Source organism: Marmota monax, unplaced genomic scaffold (genome assembly GCF_021218885.2).
Source record: "Marmota monax isolate L192 unplaced genomic scaffold, Marmota_monax_Labrador192_F-V1.1 WCK01_AAM20220418_F8-fsc00024, whole genome shotgun sequence".
Lineage (NCBI taxonomy): Eukaryota > Metazoa > Chordata > Mammalia > Rodentia > Sciuridae > Marmota > Marmota monax.
In genome coordinates, this window is record NW_026695224.1 from 3,837,852 (window position 1) to 3,865,446 (window position 27,595).

At 53.0% G+C, this 27,595-nt stretch overlaps 1 protein-coding gene across 6 annotated transcripts in view; it reads right to left on the reverse strand.

Annotated features, from left to right (window-relative positions):
- Nucleotides 1-20,194: 20,194 nt before the first annotated feature.
- Znf423 (zinc finger protein 423) overlaps nt 20,195-27,595 on the reverse strand; it is a 318,197-nt gene continuing 310,796 nt past the window's right edge. For all 6 annotated transcript variants that reach the window (XM_058575785.1, XM_058575784.1, XM_046434941.2 and 3 more), the window contains one exon: nt 20,195-20,891. In XM_058575785.1, coding sequence (XP_058431768.1) covers nt 20,862-20,891 — 30 coding nt within the window. In that variant the 3' untranslated portion in view covers nt 20,195-20,861. The remainder of the gene's footprint in view (nt 20,892-27,595) is intronic.

The following is a 27,595-nucleotide window of genomic DNA, read 5'->3' on the forward strand; positions in this document are numbered from 1 at the left end:
CTAGTCTCTGAGGGACATTGCAAATCCACACCGGGAACACCCCTTGAAGGTGAGCCAAGTTGGCTCACTGCCCTGAGGTGAACACACCCTGAGGGCGTCCATGAGGGTGTCAGGACTTGGGGATTCTGTTTCTGTTAAGCTACTTCGCAGTCTTTGGCTCTGGGTTGGATGCTGTCAGGAAGCCAAGGCAAGGGACCTTGGTGTGTCTTATCCAGAAGGACGCCTGCTCCAGCTGCAATTAGCCAAGAAACATGTCAGCCAGGGGAGGGGACACTGGGCTGTTTGTCCTTCGGAGTGGTGTTCCTGTGTCGCCCGTGTTCGGGCGTGACTAGGGAGGGATCTTGCTTTTGTTCTGATCCCTTGTGGTCACCGGGTGTTCCTGGGGGACGAGGGGCTCTGTGGAACTCTTTGTGTCCGACAGAACAGTGCCCACGCGAGTGCCAGGCCAGCCTGTGGCTGACAGGGGCTTGCCCTTTCCCGGCTGTTATGGGGGATTTCAGACGCCGGAGCGTTGATCCTCCAGAGGGTGACACGCAGCGCGGCCCAGGCTGCCTGTTCCACAGAGGCCCGGAGAAAAGTGAGGCTGGTGTACCCAGGGAGGCTCCCGGCAGCAGGGAGCACCTGGACCGGGTTTTTAAGGATGTACAGGAGTTCAGCGAGGGGAAGGAGGATAACTCAGTGAACCAGAGAACAAAGGCCGGTTAGGCCGGAGTGATGGCTGGGCACAGGACCCCCATGATCAACCGGGGTTCCCCGCCCACTTCAGACCACAGGGTCTGAGCTGTCCAGGAACCATGGGACCTGTCCTCCCAGTCTGTCCATCGCATCCCCCTGGTCACATGACCCATCAGGGCAGGCTGCGGCAGAGCCCATCCAAAGAACATCTCAGTGTTTTTCCTGGAGATTCTGGGCAAGGCCTCTTATTATTTTCCATGTTTTGGAGCCTGCAAGGATGTTGCCCCTGAGCTGCTGATGGCCACTCTGAGTTTGAGGGAAACATCTGCAAGAAATACCCCCAGCCGGGGAGAAAGACCAGGAAGAGTCGAACAAGGAGAGCACGGAGCCAGCGTGGGGGTCCGAGCTGTGTGGAAGCGCTCAGGAGGCAGATGGTGTCTGGGCTGCTCCCGGTCCATAAGCCGGGCCCAATCCCTCTAGGGTGAAGCCAACTGGGATGGCATTTCTGTCACCTGCAACCAAAAGACCCTGACTAATTCATGGGCCCTTCTATTTCCAGCGTCCACAAGGGACCCTGCTCGCCAGCCCCCAGTGCTGGGCCGGGTTTCATAAAAGAATCTTCCTCCCATGCCAGGCCTCTCTTCCCTGCTCCCTGTGGGCACTCAGGCGAACCCAGGTCTCTGGGAGGAAAGACCTCACGCGGGTGAGTAGGAAGCCCTTACTGGGTGCCGTCGTCCCTCACCCACCCTCACAGCCACCACGTCGGGGGAAAAGTGACTTTCCTCATTTCACAGATAAAGATGTGCTCAGAGGCCCAGGGTTCCCGAGCCGGCCCCACAGTGAGGCCACATAGGACTGATTTCAGGGGTCCCCTCACCTCACCAGCTCCTCCCAACACTGACTCCCGACCAAGCTAGCTCATCCACACGAGCTGTCCACCAGCACTCACCGAGTGCGTATGATGGCACCCACTGGGGGACCAACCTCCGACAGCCCCCAGCTGAAGGGACGTCCTAGGGCTCCCAGGCCAGCTCACCCCACCCATGACCATGCGTTAGCATGATGCTGGGGTGGGGCCCAGTCTGTGGCACCCACTGAAATGGAATGGGGGCTCTGGTGAGGCCAAAATAAAGCCATCTTCTTCTTCACAGAGGGGGACCTGGAGAACAGGCGGGGTTTCAGGAAGGGCAGAGGAGGTAGGAAGCCACGCCCTCGAGTGTCGGGGCTCCCAGGAGAAGCAGCACAACTTTGGGGTCAGGCAGACACGGGTTCGCATCCATCCTTCCCTGATGGTGTGTGACCCGCCTGTCTGTGTGACCCACCTTCTGAACCTCAGGTTCCCCATTGTAAAGGCCACTGGGTGGCTACTCACCCACCCCACCCAGTACTACAGCCCAGCACCCTGGGCTGGCAGGAACCTTCCAGTGGCTGGTGGAACACAGTCCTGGGCCCAGGGTGCCCAGTGGACCCAGAGGCATCCTGGAGGAGAGATGGTCTAGCACTTTCCTTCCCCAAACCCCACTGAACCAACCCAGTTGGGCTTTAGCGTCTGAGCCGATGGGGCAAGACATAGACCAGGACTGAGCTTGTGGGCTCCCCTGTGCCAGCTGGTCCTGGCACTGCCCATGCCCCGGTGCCCTCTGTACCTTCCTCTCACCGTCCAGGGCCAGGTGGGTGCAGGGCTGCTGAACTGCTTGGCTCCTTGAAGGATCCTCGCACCTGCAGCAGGGTCGGCAAAGAGGAGATGCTCATGGACCCCTCGTTCCAGGAACGAGGGGCCCACCCTCACCCTGGGCGGGAAGAGGCTTCTCCTGAAGATAAAGAGTCAGAAATGTTAGCAAAACTGACCACTGGGGTTCTCCCAAGAGAGCGGCCATTGACAAACTTGTTTGTCGCTCTTGGGTGAGGAATTTGAAGTTGCTAAAGCAGAGAGCTCAACAGGGAATACCTTCAGAAGGTAGGCAGGCCGGCTGGCAGGCGGGTGGGCGTGGAAAGGTGGGTGGGGACAGGTGTGGATGGCAGGGAGAGGAGGACTCTGGCCACAGAGAGGGCCTACAGCATCCATTTTAACTTCTCCTCCCCCCGGAAGCCCTCCCTGAGCACTCCCTCCAACCTACTTTCAGGGTCTGCTCCTCCCTCCTCTAAGCCCTGCACTCAGCTGAGACGTCCCTTCACTGGGGACAGTGACTGTGGTGAGGAGGAACTGCAGGTGACTCACTCCTGTCCCCTCAACACAGGCAGGGCTGACTGGCTAGTGTTTGCCGAGTGCCCGAGAGAAGGTCTAGCAGCATCACGGGTCCTGAATGAGGCTTGCCCGGTTCAGATCCCAGCAGTGACTGGCGAGGTCCATCAGAGCGCTCTGACCTCAGTTTCCCCACTTGTGAAACGGGTTTACTTAGAGTGCCCGTCTGGTGAGAATCCACGAGTCCGTGTGGCATGTCAGGAACACGGCCCTGTGTGGGCGTGCGTGTCTGATTCTGGGTGGGGGCAGAGGGATTAAGTGCAATCATGAAATACTCCACGTGGCTTTTTTCAGACAGATACTCCATCGGTGGGGCTAGAATGCGACCTCCCAAGAGTGCTGGCCTGGCCAGCCAGCTCCCCAGGACTTGGTATTGACCTCTTCCTGTCGTGGGGCACGTGGCCTCTTCCCTGAGCATCACCGTGCAGCGGGGATGGGCAGACCCCGCAGGCTGATTGATTTTGAAATCTTGTCTCTTACACAGGAAAAGGTCATGTTTGCGGGTGGGCATCCCGAGGTCTCTTTCCAGCAGGGCGCCCTGTCCAAGCCGTGGGACTTCCATTAGCATTAATGGGGGCTCTCGGCAGAGGGCTGGGGCTGGAGGTACCGGGAGGCCCGAGTGCGTGTCAGTGTGAAAATCATTCCTAATGAAGCTGCTCGGAGAGAGCTATGAGGCAAGTTCCAACCTCCACTGCCTGAGTTTGCCAAGAGCCGGTGGGGCTGTGATGGGGGTAGACAGGGCCCCATGAGGTCATATTTAGCACCAGTGTCCCCAGTAGAGCTACCGCAGAAAGCTGTTCATCCTTCTACCTTCAGGCAAGGCTGCATCCAGCTGCTAGTAGACCCTGCCAGGGGGCCAGAAAAAGGCCAGTGGGCGAGACAGTGGTCCTGCTCTGAGAGTGAGACACCTCCTGTCTCCTCTGTCAGCTTGCTTTGACAGCCTTGGGAGAGGAGGCTTCTTGGAGACGGGTGTCTAGACAAGGCTTCCAAGGTCCTGCAGCTCTGAAGTCAGAATCAAGAACCCCTCTGCTCTGCCGACTCACACCCTGATGCCCTCAGGACCCCTCTGGCTGTTCACAAGGAATGGAACCCCCTTGCTGAATCACGGCCAGCGGGGACCTCACGACAGCCGATTCCAAAGCTGCCAACCACTTGCTCCCAGGCTAGATCTGCTCTATAATTGAGTTTGGCGTGGCCGTAGCAGGGTTTTTTTAAAAAAATAAATAATTTAAAAATAACTTCCAACATTATTGGAAGCTATTTTCAAAGATAAAGTTGGAAGATTTTACAGTTTGAAAAATGATGATTTGAGCTTGAACTATGAGGATCCCTGGCCACTCCAGGCCCGCATTCCCAGGTCTCCAGGCAGCTTCCTGTCACAACCCTGCCAAGTCCGCCACAGTCCCCACCATTCCTGTCCCCACCCCAGTGTGAGCTGCAGGGCAGGCTCTTGCTCTCCCACCTGTGCCTGGTTCCTCCTCCCTCCTTCCTATTGCCCAGAGCTGGGGGTGTTGGCATTAGTGACCCCAGTTTGTTGCGGTGCCTGGGGTCCAGAAAGGCCACCCTAGCCCCACTCAGAACCTTTGCCCCTCCACTTAGAAAGCTCTTGTCCTGCATGGTCACAGTCTCAAATCTCGTGCAGATCTCGGCTCCGGTCAGAGATGCCGTCCCTGCCGTCCCTTGTCATCTCTCCCCCTGCCCTGTCCTGGTTTTTGTTCTTCTCCTCCTGACGTATAATACATCCATCTGGTCACACATCCCCTGTCTCCACCCCACCCCACCCTGCCAATAGAATGTCAGCTCCACGAGAACTCAACCTGCGTATTTGTCATTGTTTTATCCTCAGTCCCTGGGGGGGGTGGGGACTTGGCACATAGTAGGTGTTCAATAAATACTCTTGATGAATGAGAAGGAAAACAGGACCTGAAGCACTGGACTGTGGAGGGCCTGTATGGCACTCTGAGGAGGCAGGGACAGGAGGCCTCCAAGGTCTACAGGAGCAGAGTGAAAGGATCAGGTTGGTGTTCTTGATCTTCTCTGGAAACTGCGTCTGTGTGGTCCCCGAGGAAGCCTCATTTCCGTGTTAGCTACATGATCTATAGAACAAGCAGCCACTATACTGTCAGCATCTTGGGGAGGCAGAGACCATGGCGCCTGACCTCAGGGGTCTTCAGTATAGAGAATCAGACACACACAGCAAGGGGTGAGAGGAGGAGAGGGCGACTCACCCTAGACCATAATCTCTGTGAAATCATCCCACGGTAGGTACTGAGCGCCTGTGGTGTGCCCTTGTGGCACTCAGCCTGGGAATGGAGGTCAGCTTTTATACTGCCACGCCCTAAACACAAGCTGACGCTGGGGGACTTTGGAGGAATGGCAAGAGGCTCTGAGGGCCTGTATCTTGCTCCTCATTTTTTGAGCACACAGTAGGTGTTCATATCTATTTTGCATATTAATTAGTGAATGAAGGCAGGGCTGTCTTCAGGAGCAGGTCAGAGAAGGCCAGTCTCTGGGGACAGTGCACAAAGGCAGAGAGGAGGGAGTGGAGGCCAAGGAGAACGGCAACCTCAGGATCAAGGGACTGCTTCTCCCTGCGTGTGACAAAGGGCTGGGAGCTGGGCTCTGGGTGCCGGGCAGGGCTCTCCTTGGCAGAAGAAGGGGCTCCTTCTCCTTTTTCAGGAATGTGCACTGACCGGGCACCACTCGGCCTGCCATTTTGATGCTCTCGGCGGGCCCAGGATGCTGTAAACACCCATACGCGACGCTCCTGCAGGGTCTCCGGGTTGCCAGCAATCACGGCCATCTGCTCGCATGGCATCGCGCCCAAGCCCAGCGCCCGGGGAACTGTGCCAAGCAGCGATTGGTTCTGAGGCGTGCCCCTCAAACCGGGCAGGGGGCCTCCTCTTCTGAGGGGCCTCTGGGGAGCTTGGGAACAAAAGACAGATTTCTTTCTCAAAAAAAAAAAAAAAGATCAATTTCACTTAAGACTCAGCACAAAACAAGGAGAAGGGGGAAGAAACAGGGGAGAGCAGAGCGTCTGTGGGTCCTGAATATTCACGAGCTGGCTCTGCGTAGCTCAGCGTCCTGGGGGATCGGAGGCAGGGAGGACGCACTCCATGTTTAAAACATCCTCCCAAAAGTCGCGGTAGGCTCATGCAGGTGCCTGGTCTCCAGCCACCCCACAACCCAGCCTCCGCAGGGGTCGGGAAGAGAAGCCAGGAGGCCTCCTCTCCTGAGATGCTGCAGGAAGCGCTGGCTGGACCTCCACTAGCAGGGCTACCTGGGAATCCCGAGGCTCTGAGCAGTTACTCAGCTCTGGGACAGGTGGCAAGAGAGTTGTGGGTCGAGATGGGACAGGAGAAACAGTGGCACGTCTCTTTGAAGCAGTGGGTGGAAGCTCCGAGCCATGCTTCTGTCTTGTATGCATGCACACAGTCGTATGTGTCTTGTGAGCATGTGGTGAGCCCCAATCTAGCCGTGTCTCCACGGGCACGCATGACCTTGACCATGTCCCTGACTGGACCCCTCTGGGTTTGTACAAGAGAATCCAGGAACCTCTAGGGTATGTCTGGTTCTTGTTCCTACCTGTGCCCATGGGTACCCACCCAGAGTGTGCATTGGTGTGTGTGCACACAAGGCAAGTCAGTCCCCACCCTGAGCTCACCCACCTTGGGAGCCAAGCTGACAGTGGCAGATGGGAGCCGGCCTCTGGTGGGGATTTGGACTGAGCTCTTTTCCAGGCATCCTCTCCTAGGGTGGCCCAACCATAGTGGACAGAAGCTACGTCACCTCCCTGGTGACTTGTCCTCAGCCCACCCCACGCACTACCCAGCTGGCATATGTCGAGGACTGGCACTCATTTCAAAATTCACACCAGAAAGTATCTAGCCATGGCGAAGTCACCCTGGGGCTCTCGGGCAGCCTGCACACCCGCCAGGTGCCAAAGGGCCAGGATTGGCTGTGAGCTGTGTGTTTGTGCCATTTCTCGGCTCCCTGGAGCAAGAGAGAGGAGAAGGGTTACTGCTCAGGGGTCCCAGGGGGTGTGGACAAGGGGGTGGGGAAGAGGAAGCTAAGCAGTACTTCATCCTGGCCACCTAGCCAGGCCAGAGCAACCATCAGCCCATTCCACAGATGAGGCAGTTGAGGCTCAGAGGGAACCCAGGCTGTGCTGGGTGCCATTGGCCCTGGCTCTAAAACCTCACCTTGGCAGATGAGGAAATGGAGATCAAGGCAGTTTTGTGGCTTAATGCTGGGCAGCAGGTTGCTAGAAGGGATGAGCCGGGACTGTTTGGAGGGTTTGTTTTATTCCTCCAATGACCCCATGATATCAGCACCAGCATTACCCTCCATTTTACCCCTGAAGACACTGAGGTTCACAGAGGTGAAGGGAATTGTCCTCAGTCACATAGTTAATGGGTGGCTGTCACTACCACACTGGGCCGCTTCCCATGGAGGCCAAGGAAAGTCTCAGACCCATTTAGAAAATCAGAGAAGGGCGGACGGAAACTCTTCTCGCTGGTCCCTCCCGTGATGGGAGCTGGGCAGACTTCCCCAGCACACAGGGGCTGCACCGCAGATGCCCCCTCTCTGCCCCTGAGGCCCAGGCGGGAACCTTACCTGGGAAGAGAGGGTGACAAGTGACCACTAAAACCCAGGACAGTCCAGGTGTCTGAGGGCCACCCTCCTGCGCCCTCTTCCTCTGACCGGGCATCCCATGCCCCTGGGACCTCGCCTCTCTGCCAGCGGCGGGAAGGGGCCGCTCTGAGGGCTCCTGGGGGCTCTGCGACCCTGTGCCCGAGGCCCCTGGCCTTCTGCGCCTCTCTCCCGAGTCTGAGGTGAGGGGGCGGCTTGCAGGGCCTGCGGGCGGAGGGTGGGACAGATCCTTGGCCCCTTGGCCCAGCCGTCCCAGCCCGTCCCAGCCGCCACACCGCCTCTGCCTGGCGGAGCCCTCGCTGGATTATTCAATGTAACATTTAATTACACCGAGCGTCTGACGAACACAAGGAAAGTCAGCTGTGGAGCTCGCACCCCCGCTGAGCCTCCTGGAAGGCATGGGGAGGCCGGCCTGCTCCATATGCCGCTGGGGGGGGGGGGCACGTGCACGTGTGGGCGTGCGCGCGTCTGTGGGGTCTCCTCTGTGCCTCTGTGTCCTAGTTGGCAACGCGTGACCCCAGCCTGGCGCGTGCCCGGGCTGTGGCCGTGTCTACCGTGTGTACACGCCATGCTCGCGCCTGTGCGTGCGCGTACCTATCTGCTGAGGGTATGAGGCACGCATGCGTGTCTGCTGCTTGCGTATCTGCTCTATGTGTGTGTGTGTGTGTGTGTGTGCGCGCGCGTGCCCGAGTGTGCAACCTCCTGTTTTCTGTGATGTGTGCGTGCAGGAGTGGGGGAGTTGTATGCGTGTTTGTATGTGTATATGTGCGTGTGACTGTGTGGGCCTGGGTGCGCCTCTCCACATGTGTGCCTGTCTGTCGGGGCTGCTAAAAGCAGTTTGGGCCTCTAACTGATGAATAATAGTTTTCAGGCTCCAGATAATAGTAGTCCAGACAAAAATCCTCTAGCATTTGCTTTGCAATATAGTCCTGGGGACCGCGTTTGGAACTGCCAGGGACCCAAGCAAATCATTACTACCAGATCCATCTTCCTGCATACATTTTTTTTAACTTTTTTTAATATTTATTTTTTAGTTATAGGTGGACACAATATCTTTATTTTATTTTTATGTGGTGCTGAGGATCGAACCCAGGGCCCCATGCATGCTAAGCCACAACCCCAGCCCCCTGCATAGGTTTCTGCAGGTAACCAGTATACGTAGGTACCTCCTCCTCTTTTTTCTTCTCCTTTACACCTCCTTTCCTTCATGATTTCTCCCTCAATTAAACCTAAGCAGCCCTCTTTCCGGTCATTATTTTTTTACCTAGACCTTTCCAGAATGTTACTTTGGACCCCAAACTCCTATTCTGATTCAGACTCCAGAACTAGAACACGAGGCCCTGGAGTTCTGCATCTGTCTGCTCTCAGTGTGACCTTGGACCAGTCACTGGCTTTTCTGGGCCTGCCCTCCCACATGGCCCAGCTCCAAAGGAGATGATCTACATAAAGTGGGTTACACACTGCAATAAGAAAAGTCCCACTGGAGCCTGTCCTGAGAGAAGGACGGACCCAAGGGAGGACACCGATGAGCCCTTCCCAGGGCCATCCCTTTAGGGGCAAGGTCAGCTGGTGATAAGGTGCACATTCTCACATTCTCCCAAATCAACATTTTTCTTACCTTGAGGAATAACTGGAAAGATGGGAGTCAGAGAGAGATACCTCCCAAACAACAGGACCAACCTCCATCAAGGCCCACTCAGAACTCTCCAGAGACCTAGGCAGCACCTCTGACATAGATGGACCCACAGAGGTAGCCTACTGACTGGGGGGCCTGGCACATTTCCCAGCCCCAGTCTAATTCCCCCAACCCCAATTTTTCTCTCCTTCCTCTCCACCAAAAACTCCCCCTCCAAGAACCAATTTAGGAAATGAAATCTACCCCTCTCAGTCACCAAGTTCTGGAATTGCTACATACTCACAGAAGGAACCAAAGATCTAGGTACAGAGATGTTCATTGCAGTGTTGTTTATGACACCAAGGCTGGGAACAACGTAGGCATCCTGCCGCAGTCTGGCTGGGCACAAAATCACGAGCCACTCACAGCCTTGTAGATTCAAACAGCAATTCTTTATTCCTGAACTCACACCGGGAGCGGGATACTCCCTAATCCCAGCAGGATACACCCTAAACCTGGATCCGCTCTGGTCCTTGAGCAAGGTCACCTTACATGCAATGTCACTGCAAATGACCTGGGTCAATATGGAGAGTCCTTCCTCTAAGCAACATTGGGTAGGCTGACAAAGAAATTGCCATGTGTCATTCCTACTTGGCAATGGCTCTCAGCAGCATCCAACATCAGGGATATTTTTAATCAATTATGATTCATTTGTCTAATGAGTGCATGGTGGCCATTATAAAGAACAAGATCTGCGGAGACCTTTACTACCACCAAGATGAATTAGACTTGTCCTTCCTATTTCTCCTGCTAAATACAATTTAAAAACCCTGGACATCATATATTAAAGAAGATGAAGAGGGGGAAGGGTGGAGGAGCAGGAGAAAAAGAGGATTCTGAAAGCTTACTAGGGCAAACTGGGCTGCATGCTGTGGCACACAGCTGTAATCCCAGCGGCTCGGGAGGCTGAGGCAGGAGGATTGTGAGTTCAAAGCCAGCCTCAGCAACAGTGAGGTGCTAAGCAACTCAGAGACCCTGTCTCTAAATAAAATACAAAAAAAGGGCTGGGGATGTGGCTCAGTAGTTGAGTGCTCCTGAGTTTATTCTGGTACCAAAAAAAAAAAAAAATAGAAGGGAAATGTCCAGGAACTACAAGACCCAAGGAACAGCATTGGTGAGTCTCCTGGGTTTTCTATTTCCTTCAGTATCCCACACTTAGAGCTGAAAAAGACAGCAATCCAGAAATGCCAATGGACATGTTTTTTTTTTTTTTTTAAGCCTGCTACACCCCCCAAATGATAAAGGAGCAGCCTGGAAAGGGAGAAAACTTTTAAAGAAAAACTACTCTACCCCAGCCAAACACCATGAACCATGAAAAATATGTGGCTCTGCCCAGTGTGGAGCCCCTAAGCCTCACCCTCAGCAGTCTACAAGGGTGCCGCCCAGTGCTCCCCACCAGGGAGGGGGATCCAAGAAGGCCAATGAGGAATCAAGGTTTTCATCCCTGTGGTGTATCAGCAAGGCCTCTCCCCACTCCACGGTGACAGGGACACTGGACTTCAACAGGTGCCCAGGGAGGCTGAGTCAGGCTCATGGACTTCCACTCCCACCTGAGCCCCCACTAACTCTCCCTGCTGAGGCAGTAGCACAGGAAGCACTGAAGCTAATAAAGGTTTAAATAGAATCCAGAGTTTCATCACATAACACACCAAATGTACCAGGTTTCAATGAAGAATCATTTATCATAAGAACAGGAAGATACCGAGTAGAATGGCAAAAAGGCAATCAGAAGACAAAATTGAGATGGCAGAGATGTTAGGATGAAGATTTTTAAATCAGCAGTATTAATAATCAACGACAAACCTGCTTGAAACCAATTAAAAAGTCAAAAATCTCAGCAAAGAAATAGAATATATTAAGAAAAGAACCAAGCATAAATTTTAGAACTGGAAAAAAATATATCAACTGAAATAGAAAACTCAATCCATGAGCTCTGAAAGTAGGATGCGGGTGGCATGAAGAATTCGGTGAGCTGGGAGAAAAAGTGATAGAATTATCCAGTATGAATAAAAAGGACAAATAAATTGGAAAAATAAATAGAACCTTAGGGATCTGTGGGACTATAATAAAAAAATTTAACATAGGTGTCATCGGAATCCTGGAAAAGGAGAGAAAAAGAATGGGGGAAAAATACTTGAAAGAATATGGACTGAAAACACCCCAAATTTAGCATAGAGCTGTAGATCCAAGAAACTGAGCACATCTCCAAGAGTATAAACCTAAATAAATCCATGCCCAAGACACATTGTAGTCAAAATTCTAACTAAAGACAAAAGGAGACATCATAAAAGCAGCAAGAGAGAAATACCATCTTAACTTGAAGGTAAAAGTAATTCTAACAAAAGTGAATTTCTCATCAGAAATCAGAGAGACCAGAAAGAAATGGAACAGCATTTTTTTTAAAGAGCTGGTCCAATCTAGAACCATATATCCAGTAAAAATATCCTTCGGGAATCAAGAAGAAATCAAGATATGTTCAGTGAAGGAAAACTAAGAAAATCTACAACTAGCTAACTTACCCTAAAAATGAGGAAAGGAAGTTCTCTAAACACAAAAGAGATCTATAAATACATTTTTTTAAAGGGGAGAGAAAGAACATATAGAAAAATATGAGTAAATACAACAGATTTTCCTTATCTTCTGGAGTTTTAAAAAAATATGCTCAATGGTTGAAACAAAAACTTTACCACTGTGATGTAGTTCTGTGGGTACAATATTTAAGACAATGTGAAAATTATACATAGGGGAGGGCAAAGAGATTTGAAGTGAGGTACAGTTTCTACACTATAAAAGGATGTCAACAGCACGAGGCTCTAGCAAGACAGAGAGAGAAGATACAAAGCACCAATATCAGGAATGCACAGGGTACATCACTATAGACCCTACAGACATCAAACTAATAATACGGGGTTACTCTAAACAACTCTACACAGATCAATTTGACAACTTTAAAGAAATTAACCAATTCCTTGAAAAACACAGACAATCATGGCTTATCCCTTTAGGAAATCAGTCATTTCAAACAGCCTCCCCATACAACATCCTCAAACAGCCTTATATACAACGTATAACTATTAAGGAAGTTGTCCTCATATCCTCTCCATAGCCTGTGGTGCGCATCCTGATCCCCACTGACTGATTCAGAAGCCACCCAGGAGCCTGGTCCCTGGTCTCCAAGGAAGACCCATATGCATAGGAAACTCTAAAGCCAAGTTCAGGTTGGACAGCTTTAATTCAACACTGTCACAGACGAGGAAACTGAGTCCAGAATAGGGAAGGAATGTGCCTGTTCCAGATTGGGTCTTAAATGTCCCCCCAAAGGCCAGGTGTTAAAGGCTTAGTTGCCAGTCTGTGGCACTAACGGGAGGTGCTAGAACCTTTAGGATGAGGGGCTTGGTGGAGAGAAGTTAGGTCACCAGGGGCGTGCCCTTGAAGGAGGAATTGGGACTGGTCCCTCTTTTTGCTTCCTGGCCACTGTGAAGTGACAGCCTTTCTCCACCAGGTGTTTCTACCATGATGTTCTGCCTTGCCACAGTCCCAAAACAACAGACCAAATGAACATGGGTCTGAAACCTCTGAAACCATGAACCAAAATAAACCCTTCCTCTTTAGAAGTTGATTATCTCAGGTACTTTGTCACAGTGATGGCGAGCTGATTAATAATACTGAAAGTTAAGTGAGCAAATGGTGATTGATAGAAATGAACTCCCAGCCCAGCCCAGTGCCTGTTGCTCTGAATAAGAAGCACACAGCAAGGTTCCAATGCATATTTGCTGTTATGATGCAGGAACTTCCATCACAGAGCCCTGAAATTTCCCCTCCCTATTTCTAGAATGTCTGTTCTAATTTAGTAGCTGGGTCACCCTTCAGAGGTTCAGGGACAGAAATTGGTTTCTAGGTGGCCTGTTACACTCAACCTGTGTTTTTGAAGGAGTGGTTCTGGAGCTCTTGGCCCATGTGCAGAAGAGGGGTGACCACACTGTTGTGTGCACACCTTACAAGTATCAGCCAGGAGCTCTGCTAAGTGCCTCCTACTTCTCATCAAATTCTCACAACTCCAGAGAAGTTGACTATTTATTCCTACATTCCAGATGAGGAAACCAAGGCATACAGAGATCCAAGAATCGAGATCCACAGCTGAGATTAGAGAGGAAGACTGAGACACCTGCATCTGATGAGAAGACAAACAGGATTTACCTTCCCACTTCCACCCAACAGCCAGGGGAGGGGCCTGCCTCCCTCAGCCCGAGCTGCTTCTTCAGTTCTGCCCAGGCTACTCAATCTCTCAGTGTCCTCATCTGCACATGAGCTGGCCACACACTCACCTCTCTCTTATTAGGTGCCCAATGTGCCAGCCACTTAAGGCATTTGATTACTGCTCTCAAGGGGCCTCAGATTGGCCGTTCCAAAGTGACCCTTAGAAGTGTTTTCCTAGGCACACATGGGTTTTTGTTTTGTTTTGGGTGAAACTCTAAAGTATAATCAGCAGCACTAAAAATTGGGATGTTTCACATAGAATTCTGTTTTCTCCTCTTGAAAAATTGGAAGATCTGGTAATCTGGCTCTGCATACCCACAGGGCAACAAGGGACTGGAACTGGATTGCAAGGCATTTATTGCCCTGTCCCAACATCCTGTCCCCTCTTTTGAAATCTCATTAACTCATTCACCAGGTCTGCTCATGTCACAACCAGGAGTGTGGCTCCTGCAGTCATTCAACACATGCATCTTGAGCACCTACTAGATACAAGATACAATTTCAAGAGGAGTACTGATATCATCAGAACCTCCCGGACGCCAGATGGGGTGGCACATACCTATAATCCCAGTTACTTGGAAAGATGAGGCAGAAGAATCACAAGTTCAAAGCCAGCCTGAGTAACTTGGAAAGACCATGTCTCAAATAAGAGGAGTTGAGAATATAGCTTAGTGGTAGTAGTAGATTCAATCTCTACTATATGAAAAAAAAAAAAATCCAGGAGGTGATGGCATAGCTGGTGGGCAAACCAGTTTGAAAAACTATTTTCTATATTATGTCCTTTCTTTATATTTGGAATTTTAAACTTTAAGAATAGTGCAATAACACTATTAGCATTAATAATGAAACAGGTACTACATTTAGCATTTTTCATCTCTTCATGTAGTCAGTAAATATTTATTGAGCCCTGACTGTGATGTGGCACTGTTCTAGGCACTAGGCATACACAGAGGTAAAAAGGCAAACTCTGGCTCTCTTGAAGCTGACCTCTTGCTCATCTCATTCCGTCCTTACAGGAGCCATATAGAGGCAGGAGTAGCACGATTTCTACATTCAGATGGAGCAACATACATAGGTCCAGGCAGGCCATGTGGCTAGCTACAAGTCACACTGCTATTAAAAGGCCAAACTGGAAACTGACCACAGCCTAGCAGTCCCCAGGCCTGACCTCTAAGCCTCACACTCAAGCAGACCTCACGGCTGGGAGACCACCCGTACCAGACGAGTAGCCAGGTCTAGGGTCTTGGAGGTGTGGCCTTCGGCACGTGAAGATCCAACCCACAGGGACTGGAGGGTGGCACAAATTGCCCAGCAGTGGCCCTTCTCCCAGTGACCTTGAGGTAGGCTGGGCTGGCATCTCCGAGGCAACATTTTTCCTAAATCCTCTCTACAAGGTCATAAAGTGAGGTCGTGCACAGGGGCCACCGAACAGGCAGGGACTTAGCAAGTACCCCTGTTTTCAGTTGCTGGGGCTGGGTGGGGTCCGTGACTGGACTTGGCGTTAAAACTAGGAGCGGCCAGGGCGGGTGTAAATTATGCATAGCTATTTCTGGAAGCTTCTCAGATTTCTCAAGAGAGAGAAATTAATTTGCCTGTTTGGGCAAATAACACCAATTTTTTTTTCCCTGCTTAAGGTCATTTTGTTAAAATAAAATTGATTAACGTTCTCTTTAAAGTTTAAGTAGAAACTGCTCAAACATATTTTTATGCACAGAAGCACGGTTTGCGCCCTTCAGTAATTAATAACTCCACAAATAAGCGCGCACCACGCAGCTCGCGCTCAGCCCGCGGCCGCTGCAGGCGCCGGTGGGCGGGGCCGGCGCCGAGTTGGCCAATCAGGGCGCAGAGAAGGGAGGGGCGGGCCGAGCCGCGGCTCTGTCGGAGTCCGGGGTCCCTGCTGGCTGCTGCTGGCCCCAGGTGGCCGTGGACCAGGTCCTGGCGGGTCTCTGCAGAAGGCAGCCTCGGCGGACCAACACCTGGAAGCAGCCCCAGGGACGAGAGTTTAGGGGCCATCCTCTTATGCACTCTGCTAAAGTGCTTGTTGGAGTTGAGAACAGTGCTCCAGGACGAGGCCACTCAGGTTAGAAAGGACGCTAGGCATTTGCCTGTCCTCTCTGCCTTGGTTTCCTCATCTGCAGGGGACACACAGGATAATGTTGGTGCGTGGGTTAAATGAATGCTTAGAATAATGCCGGGCACACACTGAGTGTCAGATGTTATTATTGCGGTCATTCTTACCTCATTTCAGTTTCACAACTTGGCGGGGTAGGCACTCTTTTGGCCAACACTGAGGCTCAGAGAAATGTAATGCGTTGCCTGAGGTCACACAGCTACTCAGTGGGTAGAGCTGGGGTTTGAATCTAGCTTTGTCTTACTCCACCTTTGTAGGCTCCCGGATGACTTCATATCTGTACTTACCTTACATAGGCTTTCTGGATTGTCAAGAGTCAGACTCTGCCCTTAAATAATTTTCAGGGACAGTTAGAAGGGAGGTGGAGTCAGTGATAGTACAGTTTGTCACAGTTTGCCCTGAGCCTAACTTCTAAATGACTATGATGAAGAAAGGCCCCTGGAGATCCAGGATGGACAGAAGATACGGGTGAGAAATAAACCTTTGTTGTGTTAACCTACTGAGAGATTGGACCTTTTGTTCTGTGCTGTAATCTAGCCTTTCCAGAGAGAGACACAAACAGGTCCTGTCCTGCATTTGTACTACCCTGCCTCACTTTGCCTCAGGCCAATCCCAGCTCTGTTTCCACTAAAATTTTATTTTAAAAAAGAGGCAACCAGCCCACAGGCTGCAGGCTGTAACTATATATATATGATTATTATTATTTATCTTGATTGCTGCGTTTTTTGGTGCCCCCTTATATTCTGCTCCTGAGGTGATTGCTCCCCAGACCTGGCCTTAATCTTGCCAAGAATTGGATAGCTTAGCTGGGTCTGAAAGTGGGAGAGAAAAGAAGAGCATTCCGGTGAGAGGGGGCAGCTCTAGCAAAGGCATAAAGGAAGAGCGAGCTGAGGGGTTATGTGTGGCGAACTGTTGGCTACTTGGTGCTCTGGAGAGAGACGGAGCGAGACAGACTTGTCAACATCCTGTGTTTGCTAAGCGCTGTGAGTTCTTTCTCATTCTCTGACACAGAGTGCCAGGCAGGGTGTGTAATCCCTGGTCATTCTCCTGGCATGCCTGAGTGCACCAAAATCAACCTCAAGTTGTGAAAGAGTAGCCCCGTGAACTTACTTTGACAGGTAACAAGCCTCTGGGAGACCAATCCTTTTAGAGCATCTCTCTGCTCCAAAGGCAGGTTCCAACCTATGACAATAAATACACAATGGCTGGTCACAAGGGCTACGATGGGAAAGAACAAGAAACTGAGTGATTAATGGGATAATCAAGGTTCCCCGTGGTTGAAAACAGGCTTCTGTAGCTCCAGATAGTGCATCCACTTTCCATCCATGAACAAGAGGGAAGGATGAGCTCCTTTCTCTTGAAGGATAATCCTCAGACTCTACATAGATGACTCTATTTGTATCTTACTGATAGAACCAACATGGTCACACCCAACTTCTAGGAAGGACGGGATATATAATCTGCTCCCGCCTCTCTTTAAGATAACCCATGTTTGGCTAAATGTCAGTTGCTTTATTAAGGAAAAGGAGGAGAATCTCTCCCATGCAATCCAATGCCATTTTATTCATCATTATTTATTGTTATAATAAAAACAATAAAGGAGTCAAATACCCAAGACGGGAGGGCAAGACACGCAAATTTCAGACCCAGTTGTATCCTGACCTGTTTGACCTTGGACAAGACTCTGAACTTCTCTGGGCTTGTATTAAACCATCTGAAATTGAAACTAAAGACTTCCAAGGATACTTACTTCCAGCTCATCTCCAGCCCAGGGCTTCTGTGTTTGCTGGGTCCTTTTCCCACAGCTGTTCAGCTGCCTAGTTCCATCCAGTCTACAGGGCTCAACTCAAGGGACTTCCTTGGTGAGGCCTCTTGGATGCACCCCTGCATCTAACACATGGGTTCCCCCCCGTAACCACCCATAGCTTCAGGTTTACAGCACTGTGACCATGTGCAACTAGGCATTGATTGGCTTGCTTGCTTGTTAGGGGCTGTCATGTGACTCTGAGCTCCAAGAGGGTAGGGGTCCATGTCCATCTGTTCTCCATCCCCAGGGCCTTCCTCATACGGTGCCTGGCACACAGAGCAGCATGTGGTGGATGGAGGAGTGGATGAGGGAATGGACTTAAGTTTTGGTTCTAATTACTGAAAACGCATAGGTACAGGTCCCACCGCAAAGAACTCACACTTTAGGAGGACAGAAAAGCAGGTGGAAAGTTTGATATTCAACATACCATGAGTTTAAAGAGACCATTCTCTTTGGCTCTGGGAACTGGAGAAGATTCTCCCCAGGACAGCTTTTCCACGGAGACCAAAACTCTTACCCACCTGCTTCTGGTAGCTCTGGGCAGGTATCCGATGACAAAGGCCTGTGGCTCAGGACTCCTGGTCCATTTCCCAGTTTGGGAAAAACTCCTCCACCCACGGAGTCACTTGAAACTGACAATCTGCACATCCAAATGCAGCAGCAATGGACCACGGTCACCCCACCCTCTCCCCAAAGCCAAATCCAAATGACTAGTGGCTGATTCCACTGCCCCTTGTAGGCTGAGAGGTCCCCTCCTGTGTGGGAGGCCTGGTTCCATCATCCTCCAAATGACAACCATGCCACTGATGGTCTTTCTGGGAGTCAGCCCTTCGACAGGCATCATTTCATACGGGCCTCCCAGTGACCCTCCGAGGCCCCTCGGAGCTGAGCCAGGAAATGGCTCATCCTGGCTTCAAATCATTTGCCTGGAAGGGAGCAGGCCCCCCTAAAGCACTGATTCATAACCTTGCACTACTCCCCCACCCCGATACCGCCTGATGTGGAAGAATGCAAGTCCCAGTAAGGGCCTTAGTGACCCCCTGCCAGCCCACTCCCCGCCTGAAGTCATGAGGGGCTCTCAGCTAAGTGGCGGGGGCCGAGCCAGCCAGAGAACAATGGGGCCGGGGCGAGGGGGAGTTGGTGGGGTTCCCTGGCTGCCTTGTCATTGCCATAAACCTCATTACCTCGCAGTCCCCTAGGCCGCCTCTCTCCTTACCCAAGGCATCAGCCGGCTTCGCTGCTGATTCCCACACGGCGTGAAAAGCTCTTAAACCCCCTGCTGTATTTTTAATGGGGGCAGTGACTAATTTAGCCCTACGCCACCAACCGTCAAATCAAATCTTCTATTGGTACTTACTGAGGGCTCACCTGGGCTCCGTGGGGTTCGGGATAAATCCAGAGCTAGAGAGCACCCGGAGTTGGTGTTGTGGCAAAAGGCCTGGGAAAGGAGGGTCCCATCTACAGTCTCAGCACTGTCTCAGAGGCAGGCTCGGTGGGCATGTGACTCAGCCTGCAGCTGGGCGCACTTGGGAGAACCCTGAGACCTACCCTGAGGGCTTCCCCAAACAGCCAAGCCTTCAGGGAGCTGCAAATTGGAGTTCACCGACTTCAGCTTCCAGGAAGCAAGAACCCCTAATTCTAAGGGTGACACTTAGCAGGGGCCTCTCTGTGCTTCACGGGTGAAAATGCTTTTTGAAAAAAAGAGCAAGTCCCATCTGTGTGAGAATGTTATGTGAGGTAGCAGGAAGGGGACTCCTACAGGTCAGCAGAAGCCCCTTGATCGGGGAGGCTTCAAGATGATGGGTATAATTGCTGCAAATTCCACGCCCGCGACTTGGTATTACATTATAATTAGGTGCAATCTGTCTGCCTGTTTCATTTCCGCTCTGCAGAGGGTAATAACCAATTTCCTTGCCCCTTGTGAAAAGTTAGCGAGGAAGGGCTTCCCTGGTCTGGTCTGGCCGCTGATTGGTGAGTCGTGCCAGCATGATGGAGGTGTGGGGGACAGCCTGAAGGTGGCCCAGGAGGCTCGGGGTGCAGGGTGGGCTCAGGGCATTGGTGGGGCACCAGTAGGGCAACGAGTAGGCCAGGCAGGCCAGGTACCAGGGTGCAGAATGGAAGAGACACTCCCTCTCTGAGTTTGCAGGTGCAGGTGGGCTCCTGGGGGTGAGCACCTCCTGAAATTTTACATCCGGGGCACTTGATTGAATCACTCTAGCTCCGATTGGGAATCTGCTACTCCCCCAGCTCCACTCTGGAGCCCCCAGACCTGGATTTCATGGGACTGGGAAGCTACCCTTTGCCTCTGCCATTTCTCCCAGCCCTGGCCAAAATTAGAACCCAAGTCCTATCTGGCAAGGTGAGGGCTGACCCTTTGCCCATTTGCAGACAGCACATTGGAGAGCCATCCCCAGATAGGAAACCAGAAGGCATCATGGATAAGTGACCAACCTGCCGCACGGGTTTGGAAATGCTGCCCATTGACCCGGGAGCCTCAGTTTCTCCATCACAAATGAGAAAATCAGAGTCCTTGATCTCTATGGGTTCTTTCCCTTCTGACTTTGGTGTGGCCACTGCCAGTTCATGCAATCTGTGTGTTAAGTCCCTACATTTCTCAAAAGAAGTGGGGTCTATTGTGTGCCGGTCCCCAGGGGCATGTGTGAACCCATGGGAACTTGCCTGGAAACACCCCTCACTGGAGATGACAGCCCCCTCCACAGCCCAGGCTGGGGAGGAGAGAAGCAGGCAGCCGGATGCTAATCGCATGGATTCCCTTTATTGAACTGTACTAGTTACTGCAGTCAGATTAAGTCACATTTAAAAGCAGACCATCCAGTTGCACTGAAACCGATTATATTCATTACATAGTTTTAATCACTGTCCGGTGAACTGGCAAATCCAATCAAAGCATTAGTCTTTAATTAAAAAATTAAAAGGAAATATTCAGACAATAGCCAAGCAATCACATCACGATGCACAATTACCTAGAATTGCAATTAAAAAGTAGTTAACCAAAGGGGGGAAAGAAAAACAAGAAAGAAAAAATTAAAAAAGAAGCAAAGGAAAAAAAAATCACACTAATCCTTTTTTTAAAAACTATCAATATAATACATGAAGGAACAAAGGACAATAGCCTCAAAAAGCAGGTTTCTCTAACACTAGAAATGTAGTCTGCGGCGGAAACTCTAAAAGCACACTAGCTGTAGCAGGACAATAAAAAATACTGAGCATGGAATACTTTTAATCTCTGCCATTAATATTCATTTCCAGCTGCTTATAATAGCAGCGCCTCATGGCCAAATCATTAGAGTTTTACATCTGGGTTGCAAATGACACTTTGATTGGATGTAATGTTCAAATGGCCCTCCCCACGGCGTCTCCGGCAAGCCTTCTGCGGAGAGGTGTCCTGTCGAGCGGTCCCTCACTGTGCGTGCTGGCTCATCGTGTGGTTCTGCAAAGGCGAAGAAAAGGAGACGCGCATGAGGGCAGAGGAACGGAGAGCACGCTAGCCCCTCCCACCCGGTGCACGAGAGCTGCAAAAAAGCGTCTCGATTATTACCAAACAAAATGCAACACGCAAAAAAAGTGCTCCGGGGACACAGCTGCCAAGACGGCACGTTGATTTGGGGGCTTGGGGATCGGTTCTGGTGGCTGCCAACCTGGGCTCCCTGTAATTTTTTTTTAAGGCCATTCAGGTCTACGTGGAGGGAAATGGGAATGGGCTACGTGGAGGGAAAGAAGAAATGCTGGGGAGGTGGCAGGAATTAAAACCACCTAATGACAAGGAGGAAACTATCTCTGACTGCCTGCAGGCTGCCCCCACGTCCCCCTCTCCATCCTCCCTGTGGCTGCTCAGAGCCTAGCAGAGGGAGACAGCAGATGTGCTGCACAGCTCTCTGGCCAAGAAACACCCGAGTGGGCACAGACACGCAGAGGCAGTGGGCGGCCGTGGAGCCTGCAGCCCAGGCAGGGGACAGGTCACCCAGCAGGAAGGGGCCTGGGAAGAGCCTCTTCCACTGGGCTCTGGGAGCCTGCCCGTGTGGCCACGTGACACTTCTTGGGCCAGAAGAGGAGGGTGTTGTGCCCTTTGGCTGAATTCGCCTGGGAACCCAGGGCCCAGGTGGGACCCTGGAGCCAAATGCTTCCCACTCGTCACAGCCAATGGCACGTCCCCCCTCCTGCCAGCCAGAGCGGGCCAGTAGTGTTGATCTGTTTTTATAGGAACCAACAGCCAGGGGGTGAGGGTGGGATTTGGCCTTTGAGAACCTAGTCTTTTTGTTTCTTTCCGGTGGTCTGGGTTGCAAATCCAGACCAAGTGCATCCAAGCCTCAGGTGGTGCTCCTCCTCATGACCCAGGCAGAGAGGAAATGAAGTCCAGGAGGGATGAAGTGGCCTTGCGTGGAGTGCACAAGGGCTGCTGATCCGGGGTGAAGCTTCTTAAGGATGCTCCTGCCCCTGTGGCTGGCTGGGCACCCTGGCCAGCGGCCCTATGACTCCACACAGGCTGGGAGCAGTGGCCTGCAGCTCTGCCGCTGACCACCAGGGGGAAGAAGAGGCGCTGTATCCTCCTGGGCTCCAGGTCTGGCTGTGAAGTGGACGCCCACAGCATCTCCTGGAGGCCTGGAGCTCAGGTCTGAGATGGGACTGCGCCTGCTTCCAGGCACAAGTCCCCTGTGGCAGCCACCCCACACTGTAGTCACTGCAATGGCCTCCATGGTGCTATCACTGACCTCTCCAGCCAGCTCCTGGTCAAGGAGAGGCAGCCCCCAACACCCCATCCACACACAGAAGACACAGCCCCAGCACTCCATCCGCTGATACTCGCCACGCAGGGTGCCAAGGACACCGGTGCAGGTTGCATAGCTGGTGTTTAGCAGGCATGGGTGCTATGTCACGTTGCGTGCGAGTCACTTGCAATCCCCACAACAGCCTGACAAGTTGGGACATCAGCAGATGAGGACATCGAGGCTCAGGAAGAATACATCATCAGCCCAAGGCCAGCCAGCTAGGACGCAGGAGGAGCTGAACCAGGCAATGAGAATCCAGGGCCCCACACCCAGATGGGCACTCCAGGCCGGCACCAGACACAAGCCCAGACTGCCACATGTCCTGGCACCTCGGGATGGGGTGTCATGGACCCAGAGCACTAGGCAGGTTGTCTGAGGCCACAGATGGGATGCAGGCAGTTTCCATGGGAACCCACACCCTCCAGCCAAGGCACCTCTCCTTGTACTTGCACAGGGACAGCCTGCTAGTCCTGGGGGAGCCGGCCCATCCCGTGCACAGACCGTCCTGCTAGCTCCAAGTTTCTTCTGTCTCAATTTCACCGGCTCTCTCATCCCTCCTAACTGAGCCACACACAAGTCCTCTGGGTATACAGATCACCTCCCCACCTGGAAGTCCCTCCAGGTACCACCTGACACCTCCCACACACATTTACATACCTCTCCTGGGCAAGTCTGGCCTCTACGGAGATCCCTTCCTTTCCCATCCCCACAGCACCCGGCCCAGTGCTGGGCACACAGTCCTGACAGGACACCTGGGCCTCCAGTGCCTCGTGGCAGCATAGCAGACACAGCTGCTCAGGCACAATCTGGAGATCTCACTTCCCCACTGTGCCCAAAGAGCCAGCGGGAAGCGGCGGCTATCAGGTGTACTCCATTCCTTCTTCCTAAGTGGGGAGCTGTGGAGCAGGAAGGGAAGGGGCAGTAGGAAGACGCCAGGTGCAGCTCTTGTCCTGTCTCACGTTGACTGGGCCTGGCACAGGGACAGTCCGTATTTTTGAAGGCACCAATGAGAGGGTAAGCAAACAAAGGAGCGCGTGGGTAGGGACAGACAGGGGGACGAGGACAACTAGTGCAGGGGAAGGAGCAGCACAGACAAAGGCAGGGAGGCTGGGCTGAGTGTGCCAGTGTCCCAGGCAGGCCCAGGGTGGTGCCAGCCCACAGGTCACCTGGAGGGATGGCGGGAGTGCAGGCCACAGACTGCCCACCAATGTGGACTCAGGCAGCAGAACACCAAGACGGTATTTAAACTTCACCAGATCCTTGAGGACCACACACCACCAACAGGGTGCAAGGCAGTGTCCGGGGACCTCTGGGTGAGGAGGCAGCCTCTTGCTGGGGTGCCAAGCACAAGGCCAGCGGAGGCACTCGCCATCCACCCTGGCTGCTGGGAGCTGCCAGCTTAGCAGTCCCAAAGGCGGACCACGGGTTAGGAAACTGTGGGGATAAATGACAGCAACAGTGGCCCTTCTCACTTAAAGAGCCACAGCAGGTGGTTCTGAGATGGAAGGGTAAAATTTTCTTCCCTGAAGTATATTTATATTTTTTTATGAGAACAAAAGCCCAGGATGTCACAGCAGATGGAAATGTCAAAACTTGATGCCCCAAGGGAACTGGGCACCAAAATTCATCCAGTGTGGTGTTATTAAGTACCTGCTGGATGCTCTGCTCTGGGCTGGGCACAGGGAGGGGTAAGGAGAAGTCTCCAGGTGGGTTCACCCCTTGAGGGGCTTGATGTGAGGGGCGAGACACACAGGCCCCCAAACGTCCGCGGAGTGTGGTGCAGATGGCATCTCGGCCAGGAGGCTGGTCAAGACCAAGTGTGTGTGTGTGTGTGTGTGTGTGTGTGTGTGCGTGTGTGTGCGTGCATGGTGGAGGGGACCAGGTGCTGAGCTGAGGAGGGCATCAGCTCTGCCACAGGCCAAGGGCAGTCTCTCCAAGGGCAGAGGGGGTGCTGGGGACCCTTGTCACTCCCCCATCATTTACACACCGGGCAGCCCCAGGGGAGCCACTTCCAATGGGCACAGTTCAACAATCCTGAACACACTCGAAGCCCCTTCCCCCTGGGCTGGGAGGCGTGGCTGGGGGAGGTCTTCCTTCCTAAGAGCTCCTTCCACCCGCCATGGTCCTCACAAGGGCATTCTGGCTTAATGTCTAGTTCTCTGTTTATGCCTGTGCTATATTTAGCCCCTCGGAGAAGGAAGAAAATCGTTTTTTAAAGATGCCGCCGACCCGCAGATGAACACTTCCCTGCTCCATAAAGGCCAGGGGTGGGGGCCAGGGAAGGACGAGGAAGACCTGGATGGAGGCCCGGCATCCACACCGGCCTCACTACCTGCCAGGGAGACACAGGTGTGGGGCAGAGAAGCAGGTGAGGAAAATAAAATGGGGGAGTGGGAGGGGCGGGTGGTCATGGCTGCTGTTCGCCCATGAGCTCCTGGGATTGGAGGTTTCTGGTGGAGCCTGATTTGGGAGTCTCCGCCTGAGATGGGCAAGGTGTAGCCTGGGGTGGGCACAGAATTCTGCACACTCCCAGAAGTGTCAGGGTCAGGCCTAGGTGGGGTCCTGGGGAGACCCACAAAAGGAGCCCCCTGTGGAAATCAGGACTCAGGAGCTGGCCCCCCTGTCACACGCTCGGCCTCTCAAGGGAACAGCCCAGAATTCACTTACGCTCTTTCGTTCATTCACTCAACAAAGCTTTATTGACTCCCTGCTGGGTGACAGCCACGAGCTCCTTGCTGGGAATTCAGCAGCAAGGTGTTTCTGATCCCGAATCCAATCTCGAGTCTGAGTTGGGCCCAGAGGGACTGGGCCAGGTGTACGGGGCACCAACACAAGCCGGAGTGGGCCACATGGAGGTTCAGCTGGGGTCCAACTCTGTCGGGAGGCAGCCCTGCCTCAGCCCACCCCACAACACAGCACAGAAGCAGACCCCCGCCCTCCGCCTGCAGCACAGGACTGCTGCTCCAGATCTTGGCTCCATTTCCTGTTCTTTGCCAGGGGACCCTGATTCATCTCCCCTTGATGCCCACCCACTCCAGTGTCAGTGGGGAGACTGTGCTGTGTCAAGGTGGCATGAAGCAGCGAGACATCTCTGCTCATCCCGGGATGCACTTCACCAGGTGACCTCAAGGCAGGCGGGAAGCATTAGTGGGCTGGGCTGGGCTGAGTCCAAATCCTACTCTGAATTCAAATCCTACTTCTGCCACTTACCAACCATGTGGCCTCGTAATAAATGCCTTGACTTCTGGGGACTGGGGCTGCCTCTTCTGAGGTGCCCTGAGGACCCAGGAGACAATGCGCATATAGTTATATCCCAGGCCTAGCCATAAGGAAGTGCTGCACAGGTCTTCCTGTGGTGTCCACCAGGGTCTTCCTGACCAGACAGGTGGCTGGGATGGAAGGGCCTCTTGCTCCCTGCTAGTACCTACAAGTTTAATGGACTGACCAGCGGAGCCTCTTCCTGCTTCTCCCAAAGGCTGCTGAGGTCTGAGGAGTGTTCCTGAGGTGGCCCAATCTTGGGTGGTCCTGTTCCTGGGCAGCAGGCACCAGGTGAAGCCCCCATTCTCAAGACGGCTCCCCTCCAGCCCCCAGGTAGCGTAGCCAAGCCCACAAGTCAGTTTCCCCTGCCTCTGGGTACCAAGTGGGATACCTGGTGAGGAGGGGATGCCGGGGAGACTCCACAGGGAACGGGGGAGGTGTGGCTCACCCACCCACCCACTCCACAGATCTGTCCAGAGTCTTTGTCCGTCATGTCCCAGGCTGGGCCTGGAGCACCCTGGATGCAGAAGCCCCACTCCCTCCCTTGGGGAACCCATGCTCCCCATGGTGAGTGCAGGGGTAGCTAGACTCAAAGGCCCTAAAGACCCTAAAAATCAGGAAAGAAAGACTTATCCCTGGAGAACAAGCCCTGGCTCTGGCCCTTGAGTCCCTACAGCAGACTAAGGGCACAAGAATACTTAGCCACTCACCCCCAGGATTTCCCACCTGTTCTCCCTGTCCCCTAGCCACCTGCAGAGCCCAGAGGCCTTCACCTGGACCCACATCACCTCGCTGCCCCTCCTCATGGGAAGCAGCTCTGGTCAACCCCCTTCCTCCCCACTCCTACAGTAGTCACTCCCTGGCAGGCTGCAGCCACCATGGCTTTACAATGGCCTTTCTCCAAGGGCAGGGACCAAGTCCACAAACTCAGCAAGTCCTCTTAGCCATGGAGAGAAAGGGAGGTCCACCAGGCTACAGTCACAGCCATGCTGGACTCGGGCAGGGAGGGAGAAGGGCTCTGTTAGGGTTCATTTCACAAACAGGGAGCTTGGCCTTGTGCAGTGGGCAGCAGAGAGAGAGAGAGAGAGGGAGAGGGAGGGGGAGGGAGGGAGGGAGGGAGGTGGGCAGCTCCTGGCCTTTTCCAAGCTTGTGGCTGGAGCAGCGGTGAGATTTCACAAAAAGGACCACAGAGAGAGGACTTCTGATGGGAAGAAGCTGCCCTCCAAGGACGGCTTGCCTTAAGGTTTGCACTGTGTGTGAGTGTGCGTGCGTGCATTTGTGAACACACACAGAGACGAATGCATTTCCCGGGCAGGACATCGCATCTGAACAAACCGCCTGAGACGTGAAAACACCGAAGGTGACCAAGGTTTTTCGTGGCTCACCCCGTCGTGCCAGGCCCGCTTCACACCTCACTAGTATTCACTCTTCCAGCCCCACGGCAGCGCCCTGAGCTAAGCGCCATTACTGCCCCTATTGTACAGATGAGAACGCCGAGGCGCGGAAAGGCTCAGGTCCTGGGGCTGGAAGGCCGCGCCGATCGGCACCTCCACGGCCCGTCTGCAGAGCCCCCTCCGCCGTGGCACTGCTCTGCCTGTGAAATGTGAAAAGTGCAGCATATGTTGGGGGAGCAATGAATAATTCAGCTTGGCAGAAGCGCAGGGCATGTGCTGCGGAGACGAGCCTGGATAGGAAGGCGGGGGCCTTATTGATGAGGCTCCGTGATGCCAGACGAGGCAGCTTGCCCTTAAATCTGGACCATGGGGAGCCATCGAAGGTATTTGAGCTGTGGAGTTACACGAGATGCAAGACACAGGGAGAAGAAGCTCATGCCTTCAGCCAAAAAGGTGTCTCAGCGGGGTCCGCATCTCCCTGGGCTCCGGGCCTCTGCTCCCTGGCTAAGCCTCCTCCCGGCGCACACTGCTCTCTTTCCCTTTGGGGAGGGTGCACACGCAGGCAGCTCTGCTTCCCTCTCTGCTGTGTATCACCTGGGCAGCCCCTCTCTGCTTGTGAGCACTTATTTTTAGAAGCATTTGACAATCGTCCAAGGGTCTAAGACGAACAGATGGCCTGTCTTAAAGGCTCGTATGTTCGCTAGTTTGCACTTCTG